The 17,310-nt window shown below is 39.6% G+C and overlaps 1 protein-coding gene across 1 annotated transcript in view; it reads right to left on the bottom strand.

Moving 5' to 3' along the window:
• Window positions 1–1,710: 1,710 nt before the first annotated feature.
• Window positions 1,711–17,310, bottom strand: part of SOS1 (SOS Ras/Rac guanine nucleotide exchange factor 1) — an 80,686-nt gene continuing 65,086 nt past the window's right edge. The window contains exons 15-22 of the mRNA XM_065401014.1: window positions 17,158–17,277; window positions 16,102–16,264; window positions 14,132–14,249; window positions 10,919–11,091; window positions 9,915–10,031; window positions 9,438–9,702; window positions 7,521–7,639; window positions 1,711–3,292 (exon numbers count right to left, since the gene is read on the bottom strand). Coding sequence (XP_065257086.1) covers window positions 2,798–3,292; window positions 7,521–7,639; window positions 9,438–9,702; window positions 9,915–10,031; window positions 10,919–11,091; window positions 14,132–14,249; window positions 16,102–16,264; window positions 17,158–17,277 — 1,570 coding nt within the window. The 3' untranslated portion in view covers window positions 1,711–2,797. The remainder of the gene's footprint in view (window positions 3,293–7,520; window positions 7,640–9,437; window positions 9,703–9,914; window positions 10,032–10,918; window positions 11,092–14,131; window positions 14,250–16,101; window positions 16,265–17,157; window positions 17,278–17,310) is intronic.

Here is a 17,310-nt window from a genome sequence, read left to right as displayed (position 1 = left end):
TGGCAATATGAGCAATTAAAATGATGGCATTTTCCCTGCCATTGTTCAGAGATATTTGCTTTAACCCCCATAATCAGTAACCAATGCAAAACTTGTCCAAATGTGAAATTCTTCCATGTTATAAAAAAAAAAAAAAAGTTATTTATTGAAAATACAAATAAAATTGACGAGTTCTGAGAGAGGCCAGTGGCTCAGCAGTTGTGTTCGACATTCTCCTCCTAGATACATGGATTTGATTTGTGGTTCAGGCAGCACGTTGTAGGTGTGCCGTATGCTGGTAAATAGCGGATGATTGAGCAGTGTTGCTGAGCTCTGAAGGAGTTTAATCTAGGTTTTTGTATGATCCTCATCACCAGCGTCTCTAATCAACTTCTATGGATTTTTATCCTGAACCCCACTGTAAAGTAGGGAAGTATTAGCAGTATTTTGCAAACGGGGAACTGAGGCACTGAGAATATTAAATGACTTGTCTTAGTGCACACAGGAAGGCTGGGGCTGGGCCAGGAACTAAACGCAGGTCCGTGCCACATCACTGTAGTACCCTATCCACTAGGCCATTCTACCTATCTAGCCTGCCTTGGTAATGACAGGGGCCATGGTTTTGAGTGTAGAGGACAGGCAATGTGGGTTCTGAACATCTGACTAACATTGGAGAGCTCCCTGGCTTTCTCCTGGAAAGTCAGCAACTTCTAAGACATTGCACCAAGGGTATTCATTACTCTTGGTTAGATTTGAAGAACTGGGAACTTCACTTACATTTCTTGTAGGATAGGATTAAATAAAGTACATAGGGAAGAATGTCCTCCTCTGAAGCCGAGTTTATAAATCTTACTTATAAAGGAAAAAAGTACATTTTTTGGTGGGGGAGGGGGCAGGAAAACATGTTTCAAAATAGAAATGTTAAAGATATACACAAATATACAACCGACAAATTCTCAACGTTTGGCTATGACAAAATATGCTGCTTAATGCTGTTGAAATCAAAACGCTTTTTGAAATGTAAAGACCAAACTGTAGTATCATGGTGCATATTCCACTACTCTAATGGCATTGTAGAAAGTTACTAAAATAGTAGATTTCCATCATGATTCGCTCTACTAGAACTGTCTCTAATGACATGGCGTTCTGGGTTGCTGAAATGTATTTTGTTTTTATCCAACAGGAAACATGATATAATTTTACTACGACCCATGTCTCTTATTAAATAAAGATGAGATACTGCACACTTCACAAACATTATGGTAGAGGAGATTAATAAAGCTTCTTTTCTTCAATAACTGGCATGCATTACTGTCACAGTATTGGTTAGAATCAGAAGAGTAGTACACAGGTTTATGGATAATCCATGTCATGATATTTATGCAGGTAAATGTTTTGTCATGTACATTTCTGACATAGTAAAGAGCTACTGTAAAGATTAATAGTTTTTAAGACAAAGTTTGAAATTCTATAACAAACTACATACATGTCTGGGAAATTTAAAAACATGTACAGTAATTCACTTTGAGAGTAACCCAGCTTTGTCATTCTAACTAAACTTTCTTTCACATGCCAAAACCTGATTTCTCTTTAGACTGTTCTTTATTACTAAAATACATATACTGAACTACGAAAAAACGTGTACCACAATATGTGCTTTTATCCCCTTATCAGTGTTTTTAACTGAAAAACTTAATTGTACATTTGTCCATGTAATAATTTAACGTGTCAGCCAAACAAATGTGTATCTTTATTTCAATTAAATTAAAAACAATCTGCAAGCATATTTATGCAACATTCTCTATATACACATGATTTATGCAAATGCAAGGCAATTCTACGTATGCTGATTAATCTATGGTTAGTAAAACATGACAATAACTATGGAAGATGGCCAGCGAGTGCTCCTTTTCACAAGTGACTGTTTTCATGGCGTGATTAAAGAAGAATAGTTACAAGCCATGAAATGGATTATCAGTAAACCTTAAAAAGAATGTGATATAACCTAGCATAGATTAACAGTCTTCTAAACGTAGTAGAATATTTCAGACAATAGTGCTGTTTTTTTAAATTTTGCTGTCATTTTAATGACATAAGACTTTAATCTGCTCTGTTTAAAGAAAGCAATAATTACCCATTATGCTTCCTGGCAATAATTTCTTTTTCAACTGGCACCATAATATTTAATAAAATAATAATAAAGTACCTCTTTGGTGAAGCCTAGGTACCCATACTACTCACTGTAACAATTTGTAAACAGGACCGCAATACAGTGCTATGCCTTAGTTCTAACATGGTTAGGTACCACAGATCTTCCTCACAGTCCTTTTCATGATTTTAGGAGAGTATTTTAAAGCAGGGAGTAAAATAAAAAGGAAATTAAGAAGGATATAAAGTTCCCTGTTTGAGATTTTTAAAAAAGTGCATAATGTTTTCATTCTAATAACTGTGTTACTGTATAGAACTGATGGATACAAGACTATATTTTCCATTCCCGTACTGGACATTAGAGATCATTACACAAAACACGGTCTCCGCTTATTGGCCAGAAAAAGTCCCTTGAGTCAGTTTTCTGGTACAATCAGTTGTCCAATTACTTTAGAACAGCATCCTGCATACTACAATAGGAACAGCGAGTTTATCCGTTGATCACGTCTGCTTCAGCAATTCAGTTTCTGTACACTGCATTCCCAACCTAGCATAGTTTTTAATGCATGGAGTACGCATCCAAACTCCTTGGCGCTAGCAGGTTCAGCGCATCCATTGCCAGCAACAGACGTAGTGCCAAGAAAATGCAACTCCCAGCACAAGGTACAATTCAGGAGGAGTGGGCGTTCTCCAACAAGGGTGGTCCGTCTCGGTGCATCGATGGATGGGTGTGCTCCCGTTTGTAAGTTTTTGGAGGAAGCTTTGGGATATGTTGAGAAGTGCTTTGTCGTGGAGGGACAGGTGGCCCCTCAACAGAATGGAGGTCCACGTCCTGCGGTATCAAAGGAGGGGATGGCAGATGCCTCCGTGCTACATGTGGAGAAGGTGTCTGAGGGGGTGGGGGAGTAAATGGAGAGGGACTGTTTGGAAAAAAGGTATTGCCAAGTTCACTTTTTCTACCTAAGGGCGGTGGCTGGAGATGTAGTGGTGAACTAGAGAAAACATCAGGAGTTCGCACAGGTTCTCGCGGTGGTAATACAGGAGGGCTTTCAGGAGGATCAGATATGGAGGTCCGCTCTGGCACGGAGTATCTTGGTGAATAGGCTTTTGATGTTGGTTGTCGAGGAGGAATTGCTGGTGGACTGTCCAGATGCACAGAAGTAATCTGAAGTATACAAACATTTAATTCAAGGGTTATCATCTGTATTATGACAGCCCCAACGCCTCAATCAGGATCAGGGCCCTGGTTGTGCTACATGTTATATGAATATGTTCAAAGACTCAATCCCTGCCTCAAAACACTTAATGTCCAATTAAAGACAAGACACAGCCAACAAGTGTTAAACAGTTGAAGGGGGCAGGGGAGAGAGGACCCAGGCTAAGAGAGAATGAAGATACAGGGCAGTGGGGGACAGGGGAGGAAGTACTGGAGGCTGCAGGAGGCATAGTGGTCTGTGCTGCACAGTTTCTAAGCTAATTCCAGCTCAGCTGGGGCACCTCTTGTAGCAAGAGGCCAGGAATGAGTAAAATCCAAAGGCATGTACCCTCTAGAGAATGAGAGGGAAGAGAGGCAGATACTGTTTAATAGGAAAGGGAATGAATGATGTTCTGTCCTGAAGAAAGAATAAAGGGTGGGATCTTCAAAATGACCTAAGTGACTCAGTTGCACGCGCCCCACTGACAGCCAACGGAACTACAGCATAGTGTACGACATTGCCAGCTAAGGGCAGTATAGAGCTGTAGGACAAACATCAGACAGGCGAAGGCACAAAATAAGTTACATCTAGCAAGGGACATAAAAGGCAATGAGAAGAGGTTCTTTAAATACATCAGGAGCAAAAGAAAGGAAGGAAAGCATAGGTCCTCTACTTAGCAGGAGAGGAGAACTAATAACCGATGGTATCGAGGAAGTTGAAGTATTTTATGCTTATTTTGCTTCAGTCGTCACTAAAAGGGTGAATGGTGACCAGATACTCAACACAATTAATATTGACAACAAGAGGGAAGGAATGCAAGTCAAAAGAGGGAAAGAACAGGTTAGGTAATCTCCCTAGGGAATCTGTTTCCTGGCAGTTAGGAAGTTTTTCCTAATGTCCAACCTAAACCCCCTTTGCTGCGATTTAAATCCATTGCTTCTTGTCCTGTCCTTAGTGGTTAAGGAGAACAATTTATCACCCTTCTCGTTGTCACAATCTTGTATGTACTTGAAGACTATCATTTCCCTCCCCTTTCTCCTCTCCAGACAAAACAAGCCCAATTTTTTCCATCTTTCCTAGTAGGTCACGTTTTCTAGACCTTTAATCATTTTCGTTGCTCTTCTCTGGACTTTCTCCATTTTGTCCACATCTTTCCTGAAGTGTGGTGCCCAGAACTGGACACAATATTCTAGCTAAGGCCTTGTCAGTGCCGAATAAAGAGGAAGAATTACTTCTCATGTTTTGCTTACAATATTCCTGTTAATACATCCCAGAATGCTAGCCTTTTTTTGCAACAGTATTACACAGTTGACCCCTATTTAGTTTGTGATCCACTATAACACCCAGATCCTTTTCTGAAGTACTCCTAGGCAGTCATTTCCCATTTTGTATTTGTCCAACTGATTATTCCTTCTTAAGTGTAGTACTTTGCATTTGTCCGTATTGAATTGCATCCTATTTAATTCAGACCATTTCTCCAGTTTGTCAAGATCCTTTTGAATTCTAATCCTATCCTCCAAAGCACTTGCAACTCATCCCAGCTTGGTATCGTCCACAAACTTTATAAGTGTACTCTCTATGCTACCATCCAAATCATGAATCATTTATGAAGATACTGAATAGAACTGGACCCAGGACAGATCCCTGTTGGACCTCGCTTGATATGCCCTTTCAGCACAATTATGAACCATTAATAACCACTCTGAGTAGTTTTCCAGCCAGTTGAGCACCCACCTTCCCGTAGGTTTGTCTAGGCTATATTTCTCTAGTTTGTTCATGAGAAGGTCATATGAGACAGCATCAAACGCCTTACTAAAGTCGAGATATATCCCATCTACTGCTTCCCCCCATCCACAAGGCTTGTTACCCTATCATAGAAGGATATTAGGTTGTTGATTTTGAAAAATTCAGGTTGACTGTTACTTATTACCTCATTTTCTTCTAGTGCTTACAAATAGAATGTTTGATATTTGCTCCATTAACTTTCTGAGTACTGAAGTTAAACTGACAGGTCTTAACTCCCTGGGTTGTCCTTATTTCCCTTTTTATAGATAGGTACTATATTTTGCCTTTTTTCAGTCCTCAGGTATCTCTCCCATCCTCCATGAGTTCTCAAAGTTAATCACTAATGGCACAGAGCTCTCTTCAGCCAGTTCCTTAAGTATTCTAGGATGTATTTCATCAGGCCCCGCTGACTTGAAGACATCTAACTTGTCTAAGTAATTCTTAATTTGTTCTTTTCCTATTTTAACCGCAGATCCCACCCCATTTACACTGGTGTTCACTATGTTAGTCAACTTTTTGGTGAAAACTGAAACAAAATAGGCATTTAACACTTAGGCCATTGCTACGTTTTTCGTTATTGCCTTTCACTCCTCATTTAGAAATGGGCCTACACTGTCTTTGGTCTTCCTCTTGCTTCCCATGTATTTGTAAATGTTTCTTGTTACCATTTATATCCCTAGATAGTTTAATCTCATTTTGTGCCTTGGCCTTTGTAATTTTGTCCTTACACACTTGTGTTGTTTTTTCATATTCATCCTTTGTAATTTGACCTAGTTTCCACTTTTTGTAGGACTCTTTAGACTTTCGGATTGTTGAAGATCTCTTGGTTAGCCAGGATGATTTCTTACCATACTTCCTATTTTTCCTGTGCATTGGGATAGTTCGCTCTTGTGCCCTTAAAGATGTCTCTTTAAAAACCTGCCAACACCCCTGATCTCTTTTTTCCCTTAGACTTGTTTCCCACAGGCTCTTACCTACCAATTGCCTGAGTTTGCTAAAGTCTGCCTTCTTGAAGTCCAATGTGTTTATTCTGCTCTTGTCCCTCCCACCATTCCTTAGAATCATAAATGATATCATTTCATGATCACTTTCACCCAAGCTGCCTTTCATCGTCAGATTCTCAACTAGTTCCTCTCTGTCTGTCAGAACCAAATCTAGAACAGCCTCTCCCCTAGTCGCTTTCTCCACCTTCTGTAATAAAAAGTTGTGTCCAATGCATCCAAGAACTTTTTTGATAATCTGTGCCCTACGGTATTATCTTCCCAACAGATGTCTGAATAGTTCAAGCTTCCTATCACCACCAAGTCCTGGGTTTTGGATGATTTTGTTCGTTTTTTTAAAAAACAAACAGTCTCATCTACCTCTTCTTCCTGGTTAGGTTAGACGTTAGGAAAAACTTTCTAACTATAAGGGTAGTTAAAGACCTGGAATAGGCTTCCAAGGGAAGATGTGTAATATTTATCACTGGAGATTTTAAAGAACAGATTAGACCTCTCAGGGATGATCTAGGTTTACCTGGTCCTGCCTCAGCACAAGGGGCTGGATTGGATGATTTCTCGAGGTCCATTCCAGCTCTATATTTTTATGATTCTATGATCCTATGCCACTGACAGCCAACAGGACTACAGAATATTGTATGCTGCTGACAGCCAAGAGGACAGTACAATACCATACGCCACCGAAAGCCAATGGGACTTGGGCTCCTATATCACTTCAGTGGTTTTGATAATTTCACCCTAATTTTCTAAGGCCCTGAACAATCTCACACTTAAGTCAAAAGAGCTTTGTCAATGCCTCCAACAAGTGCAGGATCAGGTCCCAAATGAAGACCAATGGCCAGACAAGCACATACAGTAAGAGGAAAGAGGAGAGATTGAGTATGAAGGCAGGCAAGAAATGGCAACCGGCAGAGGAAACACTAAACAAGATGTCATTAGGTTAGTATATTTTATTTCATCTTTTAGGGAAGATTGTAGGGTTTAAGACTTCTCACATTACTGCTATTTTTTAGCACTTTACTTCCCATAGCCTCCTTTTGGACTATCTTCCTGGACAAGGAGGTTTACACGAAACCTCAAGTGCTCCCAGCCAATGCCAGGATAGGAGCCAAGAAGCTCAGGGCAGGAGAATAAGAAACATTTCTCACCCTAAATTTAGACCCTTTTGCTATTATTTTAATTAGTTTTAAGCCTGGGGCAGATGAGAAGGTGTTGCACAGAGCTATCGCTGTGCAGGTGTGAGGCATAGCGCTCCTTATTCTTACCCATCTAATTGAACTAACAAGGTATGACTCTTTAAAAGTTATTTTTCCCTTTACCCTAACCCTCACTTTTCAGGCACTGGCTTATGTGTGAAGTCTGATTTGGGCATTTCACCTGAATGCAATAGGTATTGGGCCCACACCTTTCTCACCTTTGATGGCGATGATTCTGCTGGGGCAGACTCTGGTCGTCTCCGTGGAGGAACAGGAGGAGGACCAGAAGTTTCATCAGAGATTTTGGTAAAGCTTATGGATGACACAGATGCAGATCCTGATGGATATTTAAAAAACAAAACCTTCAACATGATGTACTTTATCTGCCCTTTACTCGTTCTGATTGCTTTTAATGACCACTTAATTAGCAACAATTTGCTTTTACTGAAATATGAATGCAAAGGAGATAATTCAGCACGCCATCATCATGTCTTTCCTTGCTCATAAAAGAACAGCTGTAAAGTATGGAGATCCTTGTGTGAAACTAAAGTAAGCTACCTATGAAATATATATTTTATGGGAGGCAGCGTGACCCAGCGGACAGGACGGCCCAGCAGATAGGGCACTGGAATGGAACTCAGGAGATCTGGGTTCTATTCCCAGCTCTGACATTGGCCCGCTGAATGGCTTTTGCTGTGGGCAAGTCACTTCACCTCCCTGTGCTCCTGTTATATTAACCTGAAAATGGGGCTGGTGATATTTATCTCCTTTGTAAAGCATTCTGCAGCATACTGATGAAAACTGCTCTAAAACTAGGTATTATTATTATTATTATTATTATTATTATAAGTGCATTACAGAATGAGTAGCCCTCTTTGCCTGGTAGTGAATGAAGGGAGAGAGGGAACTGATGTATTTGTATGTCTAGGAATAACTGATGGATTTGGTGGAGGGGGGAATTGTGTGCAATTATTCTTCAATTTCATGCAAACTTTATGTTTTTTAACTCTACATTTTTCTTGAGAACATTTAGGCAGGTCTGGCAGCATAATACTTCTAAGCTCTTATCTAGTGCAGTGGTTCTCAACCTTTCCAGACTACTGTACCCTTTTCAGGAGTCTGATTTGTCTTGCATACCCCAAATTTCACCTCCAATTAAAAACTACTTGCTTACAAAATCAGACATAAAAATACAATGTGTCACAGCAAACTATTACTGAAAAATTGTTTACTTTTTCATCCTGTCTGTATAAAATTTTAGTTTGTATTGACTTCGCTAGTGCTTTTTATGTAGCCTGTTATAAAACTAGGCAAATATCTAGCTGAGTTGATGTACCCCCTGGAAGACCCCTGCGTACCCTCAGTGGTACACGTACCCCTGGTTGAGAACCACTGGTCTAGTGCTTTTCATCATCAGATCTCAAAGTGCTTTACAATGAAGGTCAGTATCATTATACCCATTTTGCGTATAGGGAAACTGAGGCACAGGGAGGTGAAGTGACTTGCCCAAGGTCACCCCAGCAAATCTGTGGCCAAGCTGGGAATAGAAATCAGGTCTTCCAATTCCCAGTCTAGTGCTCTATCGACTACACCACACTGCCTCCCTATGAATTAGGCAGAAGAGGTAAATTTTTATCCTCATTGTTCAATAACAGACTACCAGTCAGCCTGTGTACCAACTGCAAAACCCTGATGCTGAATTCACCACAAACTTTCCATCTTGGCCATAATTTTTTTAAATGGAAGTTTAGATTCTGGAGCACAATTCTGCATCAAGTAGTGGTTTGGTAGCAAATTCCATTGCTGCAGCATCATGGAATACGTGGGGCCCTGGATGTGTCCCTTTCCACATTCTGCTCTCGCAGAAACTGGAAGAGAACATGGAATGACGTACAAGCAAGATTCCTAACCTATCCCATCTCTCACTTGAAAATAAACTTAAAGATAATAGTAATCTAAGTAAAAATGCATTGAAACTGTCTGTCATTGTGCAAGGAGGCAAAAACATCTGCAGATAGATCATTTTGGTCCTTCAAATTTGCTATATCAATTTACATCATAAAATAGGACAAACACATTTGTGACTGTCCTCATTATTTAAATGCATTCCTAGCATTCCTAGCTTTAGCACTTACTTGAATGAAAAGGACTTGAAGGATCTGAATCAAAGACGCTGCAGACATCTGTAGTACTGGAAGTAGCAGAGGCAGGGGGTGGTGTCAATGGTGTTCGTGGAGAATTTGGTGCAGATGCTGTACTTTCTGACTCACTCTCAGGGATGCGACTGTAACTAATTTTTCTTGGCTCCTGTTGCAGCGGTGTAGGGTGTCTCATGGTACCTGGCCTTGGGTTCGATGGACGAACACCCGGAGATTTGAGGGAATAGCTGTATTTTTTTGGCTGCAGTGATACCAAATATCAATATTGTGCAGTTAAAAACCTTGCAGTGAATTGAAAGTATACATTTTAAAAATCAAATTACCTTAATCTCCATCACAAAATCAGTTAAATGCAGCTTCATCATTATGCATATACATTCTAAAACAATCTCTGCTGCATTGTGGGAAACATTTTTGAAGTCATTAAGAAAAAAATAAAATCTGAATACTAACAAATCTTGGAGGAGGCTTGGAATTTCGCGGCTCTATTTCTAATGACTTGTTGAACAGATAATCTGTGAATTCTTTCTCCATGCTATTTCCCATTGGATTCAAATTTTCAAAAAACCTCTGAAACACAGGAAGTTTAGGAAGATTACATCGTATAAGTTACTTTCATGGGGCAGATTCTACATACTTTATGATACAAGTAGTCCCAACGGTTTCAAAAGCACTATGTAAGTACTATTCAGCAAAGGTGAATTACATGAAATTTAACTTAACAAAAAACAAAAAACAAACAAAAAAAAATCAGTAAAAATATCAAACGTAACTGACAATCATTTCACAATTTCCGTTACTCTGGCAAACTAGGGGCAAGAGCTTGCAAACTGCCAGCACAGAGAAATCCACTGACTTGGGAGGACATCAGTAAAACCCATGTGCGTTACCTCACCTCTCCTTAGGACTTCACTACAAGGAGGAAAACACGGTGTTTTAAGGCATGTATGTAAGAAATGACTTACAAACAGGGTTGAAAGGGCCAATTTATACTAAAGACTTTTTTTTCCTTTTAGGATTTGTAGTAACTTCAATGTAGAAAGGAGAAGTCATATTTTAATACAGCAGAAGAGAAAACTACCTAAATTCTGCTTCTGTCAAGATAGCAACATGCAGGATTTCCACTCATGGATCATGGAAAATGACATAGCTCCTGCAGAGAGCTTTGCTGACCTCTGCCAAGAAAGAACGGGCCAGTAGGCTAAGGTACTGGGAGTCAGTGGATCATGCTGGTCAGCAGATGAGGAGCCTCGTGTACTGCCTGCTACTACTGGTGTCCTATAGTGTGAAAAAACTCTATGAGCAAGGGACATCCTGCACTGTATCACATAAAGCTGGAGACCCAGGAGCAAACAGCCTGCTCTACAGATTCCTTTGATTTTCTCTATTAAAATTATTTCTGAAATAATCACCACAAAGCAGCTCTCAATATTTCCGCATAAGAAAATGCAACTTACCCGGATATCAGGTTCTATTCGTAAGCAGTATGGCTGGTTTTGGTACTGCTGGATCTCCCCTGTTATTTCAGCTACTTTCCTTCTCTTGCTGAAGTTTATAAGATCTTTTCCATGTCGCTTTAGAAATTCAGGGTTGCCTTCTTCTGTTTTCAAGATGTTAGTCAAATAAATTCCTAAAACAGCGAAGAGAATAAGAACATTCAGATACTACAGTACAAAACTATGAGGAAATAAACAATATAGCTGGAATATGAAGCCCTTTTAAAGAATTAAACTTGTGTATTTTAATTACTCAGGCCTGATCTATACTAAAAAATTAGGTTGGCATAACTACATTGCACAGGGGTGTGAAAAATCCACACCCTTGAGTGGCATAGCTAAGCTGACTTAAGTCCCTGTGTAGCCATGACTAGGTCCATGGAAGAATTAGTCTGTCAACCTAGCTACCACCTCTCGGGCAGGTGGATTACCTTTGCTGATGGGAGAACCCCTCCCGTTGGTGTAGGCAGTATCTACAATGAAGTGCTACAGTGGCACAACTGCGCCACCGTGGAGTTTTAAGTGCAGGTATACCCGTAGAAACAAAATTTTCTCTATCACAATCAATGACAGTTGTCTGCTTTACAAATAATGGCAATATCTTAAACCTTTCCTTGAAAACTGCCTGTTTGCATGAGAATCTCAAGATCAATCTATTTATTTACCTACCACTTACAAAGCACACATGACATGTATTAAAAAACAACAGGGACTTAAGAAATTCAGGGTTGCCTTCTTCTGTTTTCAACATGTTAGTCAAATAAATTCCTAAAACAGCGAAGAGAATAAGTTATGTTTGAACGTTGTGAGGCAATGTAATTTCATTGAGCTGACAGAAGTGGAGAGCTCTAAGTGTTTCCTTCCTCTCACCAGCATTGCCTTATTCATTCTCGGTTTAGCTCTAGCCAGTTACTGATCTGAGCCAAGCCCTGTATAACGGAGATGATGCTTTTTATGCCTGATGTGGTGCTAGCCACTGTCTGTGTATTGCTAGCAGTTTAGTCCATGCTGTGTCAATCTCCCCTAATGGTTTCACAGAGATATTGAACAAGAGGACTAACGAGAGACAATGGAACCCACAGGAACTCCACAGATGAGGGCACTGGACCTGTGAGGGGGGTCCATCATTGAGTCCTCGGGTGCACGGCTTTTGTAAATGGAAACCATGCTTCACCAACCTATTCACATTCTTTGAGGGGGTCAACAAACATGCGGACAAGGATGATCCAGCTGATACAGTGGACTTGGACTTTCAGAAAGCTTTTGACACAGTCCATCATTAAAGGCTCTTAAGCAAAGTACACAGTCATGGGATAAGAGAGACGTTCCTCTCATGCATCAGTAACTGGTTACAAGATGAGTAAGAAAGGGTAAGAATAAATAGGCAAGTGTTCCTAGGGGAGAGAGGCAAATAGCGGGGTCCCCTCCAAGATCTGTAGTGGGACCGGTGCTGTTCAACATATTCATAAATGATCTGAAAAAAGGGGTAAACAGTGAGGTGGCGAAGTTTGCAAACAATATAAAATTACTCAAGATAGTTAAGTACAAAGCAGACTGCGAAGAGTTACAAAGGGATCTCACAAAAGTGAGTGACTGGGCAACAAAATGGCAGATGAAATTCAATGTTGATGAATGCAAAGTAATGCACATTGGAAAATATAATCCCAACTATACATCCAAAATGATGGGGTCTAAATTAGCTGTTACCTCTCAAGAAAGATCTTTGAGTCATTGTGGATAGTTCTCTGAAAACATCTGCTCAACGTGCAGCAGCAATCAAAAAACTAACAATGTTAGGAACCATTAGGCAAGAAATACATGAGACAAAAAATATGATAATGCCGCTATATAAATCCATGGTAGGCCCCTGCTTGATGTTCTGGTTGTTCCATCTCAAAAAAGATATATTAGAATAGGAAAAAGTACAGAGAAGGGCAACAATAGTGATCAGAGGTATGGAACAGCTTCCACGTAAGGAGAGATCAAAAAGACTGGGGCTGTTCATCTTAGAAAAGAGACAACTAAGGGGGGAATACGATACAGGTCTATGAAATCATATATTGTGTGGAGAAAGTGAATAAGGAAATGTTATTGACCCCTTCACAACACACAAACCAGGTGTCAAACAATTAAATTGATAGGCATCAGGGATAAAACAAACAGAAGGGAGTACTTCTTCACACAATGCACAGTCAACCTGTGGAACTCACTGCCAGGGGATGTTTTGGCCTTCACAAATATAACTGGGTTCAAAAAGAATTAGATAAGTTCCTGGAGAAAAGGTCCATCAATGTCTATTAGCCAAGATGGTCAGAAATGCAACTCCATGCTCTGGGTATCCCTAAACCTCTGACTGCCAGAAGCTGAGATTGGACAACAGAAGATTGATAATTGCCCTGTTCTACTGATTCCCTCTGAAGCATCTGGCACTGGCCACTGTCAGAAGACAGGATACTGGGCTAGATGGACCATTGGTCTGACCCAGTATGGCTGTTCTTATGTAGCAAACACAGAGGATTCAGACTCGGGCCACGTGGAGGTAAGAAGGAACTAGAGAGGCATCAGTCCATGCTGCCCTTTATACACTTGGTTTGGAGCACGAGACAAACTACTTTGCATGCGTAGACCAATGGACACCGCTTACTAAAAATTTCCAGACTCGGGCGCATGGTGCCCAGGCCTATCTGTGTGTGGAATACACATAGCAACCATCACTCGAAGAATAACCATCGTTATTCCAAGTAATGTGCACATTACAAGGATACCATCAACTTCAGAAAAATCATATTTCTGTCTAAATGGTCCTTTAAAAAACACTTTTTTCCCTGCAAGCAATACCTAAAGTCAGTAGAATAGATTAGAAAAAATACTTCTCTATTTTTCCCCAGTTGTTTACTTTGTGGTCAGTTAATTCTTTCCTCTGCATATTCAGTCATATTGCCCGTTTGTGTGGATCTTTCACACAGTAGTAGGGGAGATGAAATGTTTTACAATCAGACAGCTGAAACTAAGTTTAATTCCTTTTAAAAAAAACTGACTAGACTTCAAGCTCACGGTGTTCCTTTAAAATATACTTCTCACTTCTGCTTGTATTTCTGTAGAGTGCTTTAGCTCAGTCTTTGTAAAACACTGACATTTCTTTTATACTGTTCATCCCGAATCAAACCTACTTACCAAAGAAAGGCACACATGGAGGATTAATGGACCTGAGTTTTGCCAAATATTTCTTATAGTGATCCTCACTCAATTCATGAGCTTCTTCTAAAATCTTTTTCTGTCGACTTGGAATTTGCTGAAAAGATATACAGATCGGTTAGTGAGGAGGGGATTGTGGTACAGTGCCCCATCCACAAGACTAGGACTGACAGCTGACACTGCCTTGTTGTGTGACCTTGGGTAAGTCACAGGCCCAGATTTTTAAAGGCATTTACATGTTGTTGTAACAGCATAAATCAGTTTGGTGTTGCAATGCTCAGCACAGCAACATCTCAATACCCTTAAAATTCTGGCCCTTAACCTCTTTGGGACTCGGTTTCCCCATCTAAAAAATGGGATACTAACACTTTGAGATCTAGAGATGAAAAGAGCTATATGGGTATATAAGAATCAGGACATTGAACCTCCAACCAGGTCAGCTAGGGCTCTTACAAAAGCCTGACTTTCATACATATCCCTCAGCCCCTGACCATAATCTTGCTATTATAGTAGCTAAGTAAATTATTGCTGTGTGCAGCCTTGATTTCCTCTCAATCATAATATTGGTAGCATACCTCTAAAATCTTTAAATCCTGCAAATGCCTATGGAAAATTCAGTTACGCACCCACATGTCAGTGAGGGTCAAGCAGCCCAATTAACTGGGTATCCATATGCTAAAGTATATGGAGGGAACCTGCCAGGAGATGCAGACTATTTTCCTGTTTCCTGCAGCTGGCGTGTTCCACCTCTTTCCCCAGACACCCACTGCTCTGATCAATCTGCCTATGCCTTTCTGATAATCATCTTTTATTTTCAATCTTGCCTGTTACTGGTTTCAGGGAGTGGGCTCTGGTGATTTGCCATGTCTTTCTGCCTTGCTCACCACTGTATTCACTTTGGGGACCCCTGAAATTAGAGGTAACCACCTCTGACATTACATAGAAATTTATAGCTATATTTTACACTCTAATTCAATCTTCCACGGGTGATTTTACTTCCCTTGGGGAAGCCAGAGACACTGTACACTTATATTTGTGGTGCAGCCTGCATATTGTTGAAGTATTCGCTTTTCCTGCTTTGTGCACAGTAGTCCTTGCCAATGGTTCAGTTGATCTGCTACATCAAATGATCCTACACTGAGGACTAAATCCTCAGATGATGCAAATAACGGAAGTCATAATTGGAGTAGTTCAGAGGACTAGGTACAGCACTACAAACAGAACTATGCACACATGTGCAGTACATCTGGGGATTCACCATCATTGGTTTTTTCCCTCCCCAACAACTCAAAAGTGATGGAAGGAATTTTAGTAAAACTTTTCAGAAACGTTCATCTTTGGTCAGAGATTCAGCCCAAAAGGCAAAAGTTGTAGAAAACTGTAAGCATCTGAAAAATAAGGAGTTATAATAGTGATCGTTTTGCAACCTTTAACTATAGTATTTGCGGTCACTGACCCTGTAATAAACCAGCATTTTTTAGAAAGTCTAACAATGAGCTATGACAAATTTCCTTCAGTTTTGAGTGTTGGTGCAGCTATTCTTCCATATTTTTCATTAACTGTTTCCCCTTATTTGTAATATTTCTGTATTGAATATATTTTTTAAAAATTTCAGTTGAAAAGTTTTTCTTCATTTTCCCTTTAAGACACTGTTCTTTCTCTGTTTATTTCAGGTTTTTAACCCTCATCCTCCTCTCTGCTTTATTCTTTCACTCTAGTTTTCTGCTTTATTCTCCTCAGCCCCTTCTAGTCTCTCCTCTCTGTCTTGTGATTGGCAGTGCCTGTGCCCAGACAGTGTGAACACTGAGTACAAAAGCAAAGGCTCCTTCAAAGCCCAAGAGCCCTTTACCACCCTTAATGTGCTACTGAAAGGAGAAGCATTTATAGTAACAGAATGTAACTTAACTGTTACAGTTTCTAGATTGAAAACTGAAAACATTGTAACTTACCTCAAATGTGTGATCCAGTCTATACACAGGTGAAGAGTTCATAGCACTCACAACTTCAAGAACACCATTGAAGTTATTTAGCTCTTGAAAAACTTGCAGGATCTCAATTATCCGACTCACTACAATTACTCTTTCCTCTAGGTTTTCTGTTTCTACGATGCATCTAAGTACACAAGCAGAACGCTAATTTTGTAGAAATAAAACAGAGCCAGAACTCTGCCAAGCAACAAAGATCCAGCTATAGCACAAAGTGTACCATTTTGAAATGTTTCAACAGATCCAACAAGGCCCACCAAATAACTGGAGGGAGATTCAGAAACATTTAGAACAAGTTCGGTCCCGTTTCTCAGGTTAAAAAGCTGGGAATATTAGAAGTAGGCTTCAAAGGATTAGATTTTTATCAATAAAAGTTGATAAACACTGATTTCAACATATACACATAAACCAACACAAAAATATTTCCATTGATGATGATAAAAGTTTATAGACAGGCAAAGCAAGAAAAATGCTGCTTAAGAACTTAGAGTTTGATTTAAGGACATTTACTTTGTGTATTTTGACATGTGATGTTGACAATTTTGTTTTAACAGTTATAAAGCTTTAACTATCTGAATCCCAACATCTACTATCATTAAATAATTATTGTCTGACACCCCCCTTGTCTGACCCTTGCAAAATTTTCCACAATTGTGAAAGTTTAAATAGATAAAAATTAAAAAAAAAAAAAAAAAAAAAAAAAAGCTTAAAACCCATAATTTTGTGCAACTGTGAACATTTTTTTCGTTTTTTAAATCAAAACCAGTGCTTAAAAATAAACACATATTTTCTGTCGAAATTAAAAAAAAAAAAAAAAATTAAAATCAAATTCTGCCAAGCCTACTTACAAGTAGTTGTTCTCAGAGGCAAACTGAAACATTTAGCCATTGCCCGAGTAGAGGCTTCCGCCAGGCAAAATTTCTCCTCAGGTTACCTCTCAGGAAGTATCTGAATGAACTATATAGATACACTAACATTCCAGAAGTAGAGATTTAAAAAGCAAACAAAAAACCCCCTTACTTTTCAAACCACAAAGTGAGATTAGTGGTGTGCCGTATCATTTTGAGAAGGTTGGGAGAATTAATTTCTTTATCTTCCTTGGTCCACACACTTCCAACTAGTTCTGATGGCTGCACAGCTCTAAAAAAATAATAATAGTAATAAAAAAAAGCA

Source organism: Emys orbicularis, chromosome 3, assembly GCF_028017835.1.
Source record: "Emys orbicularis isolate rEmyOrb1 chromosome 3, rEmyOrb1.hap1, whole genome shotgun sequence".
NCBI lineage: Eukaryota > Metazoa > Chordata > Testudines > Emydidae > Emys > Emys orbicularis.
Note: the sequence above shows the minus strand (reverse complement) of the source record. Positions and strands in the feature narration are given on the sequence as shown.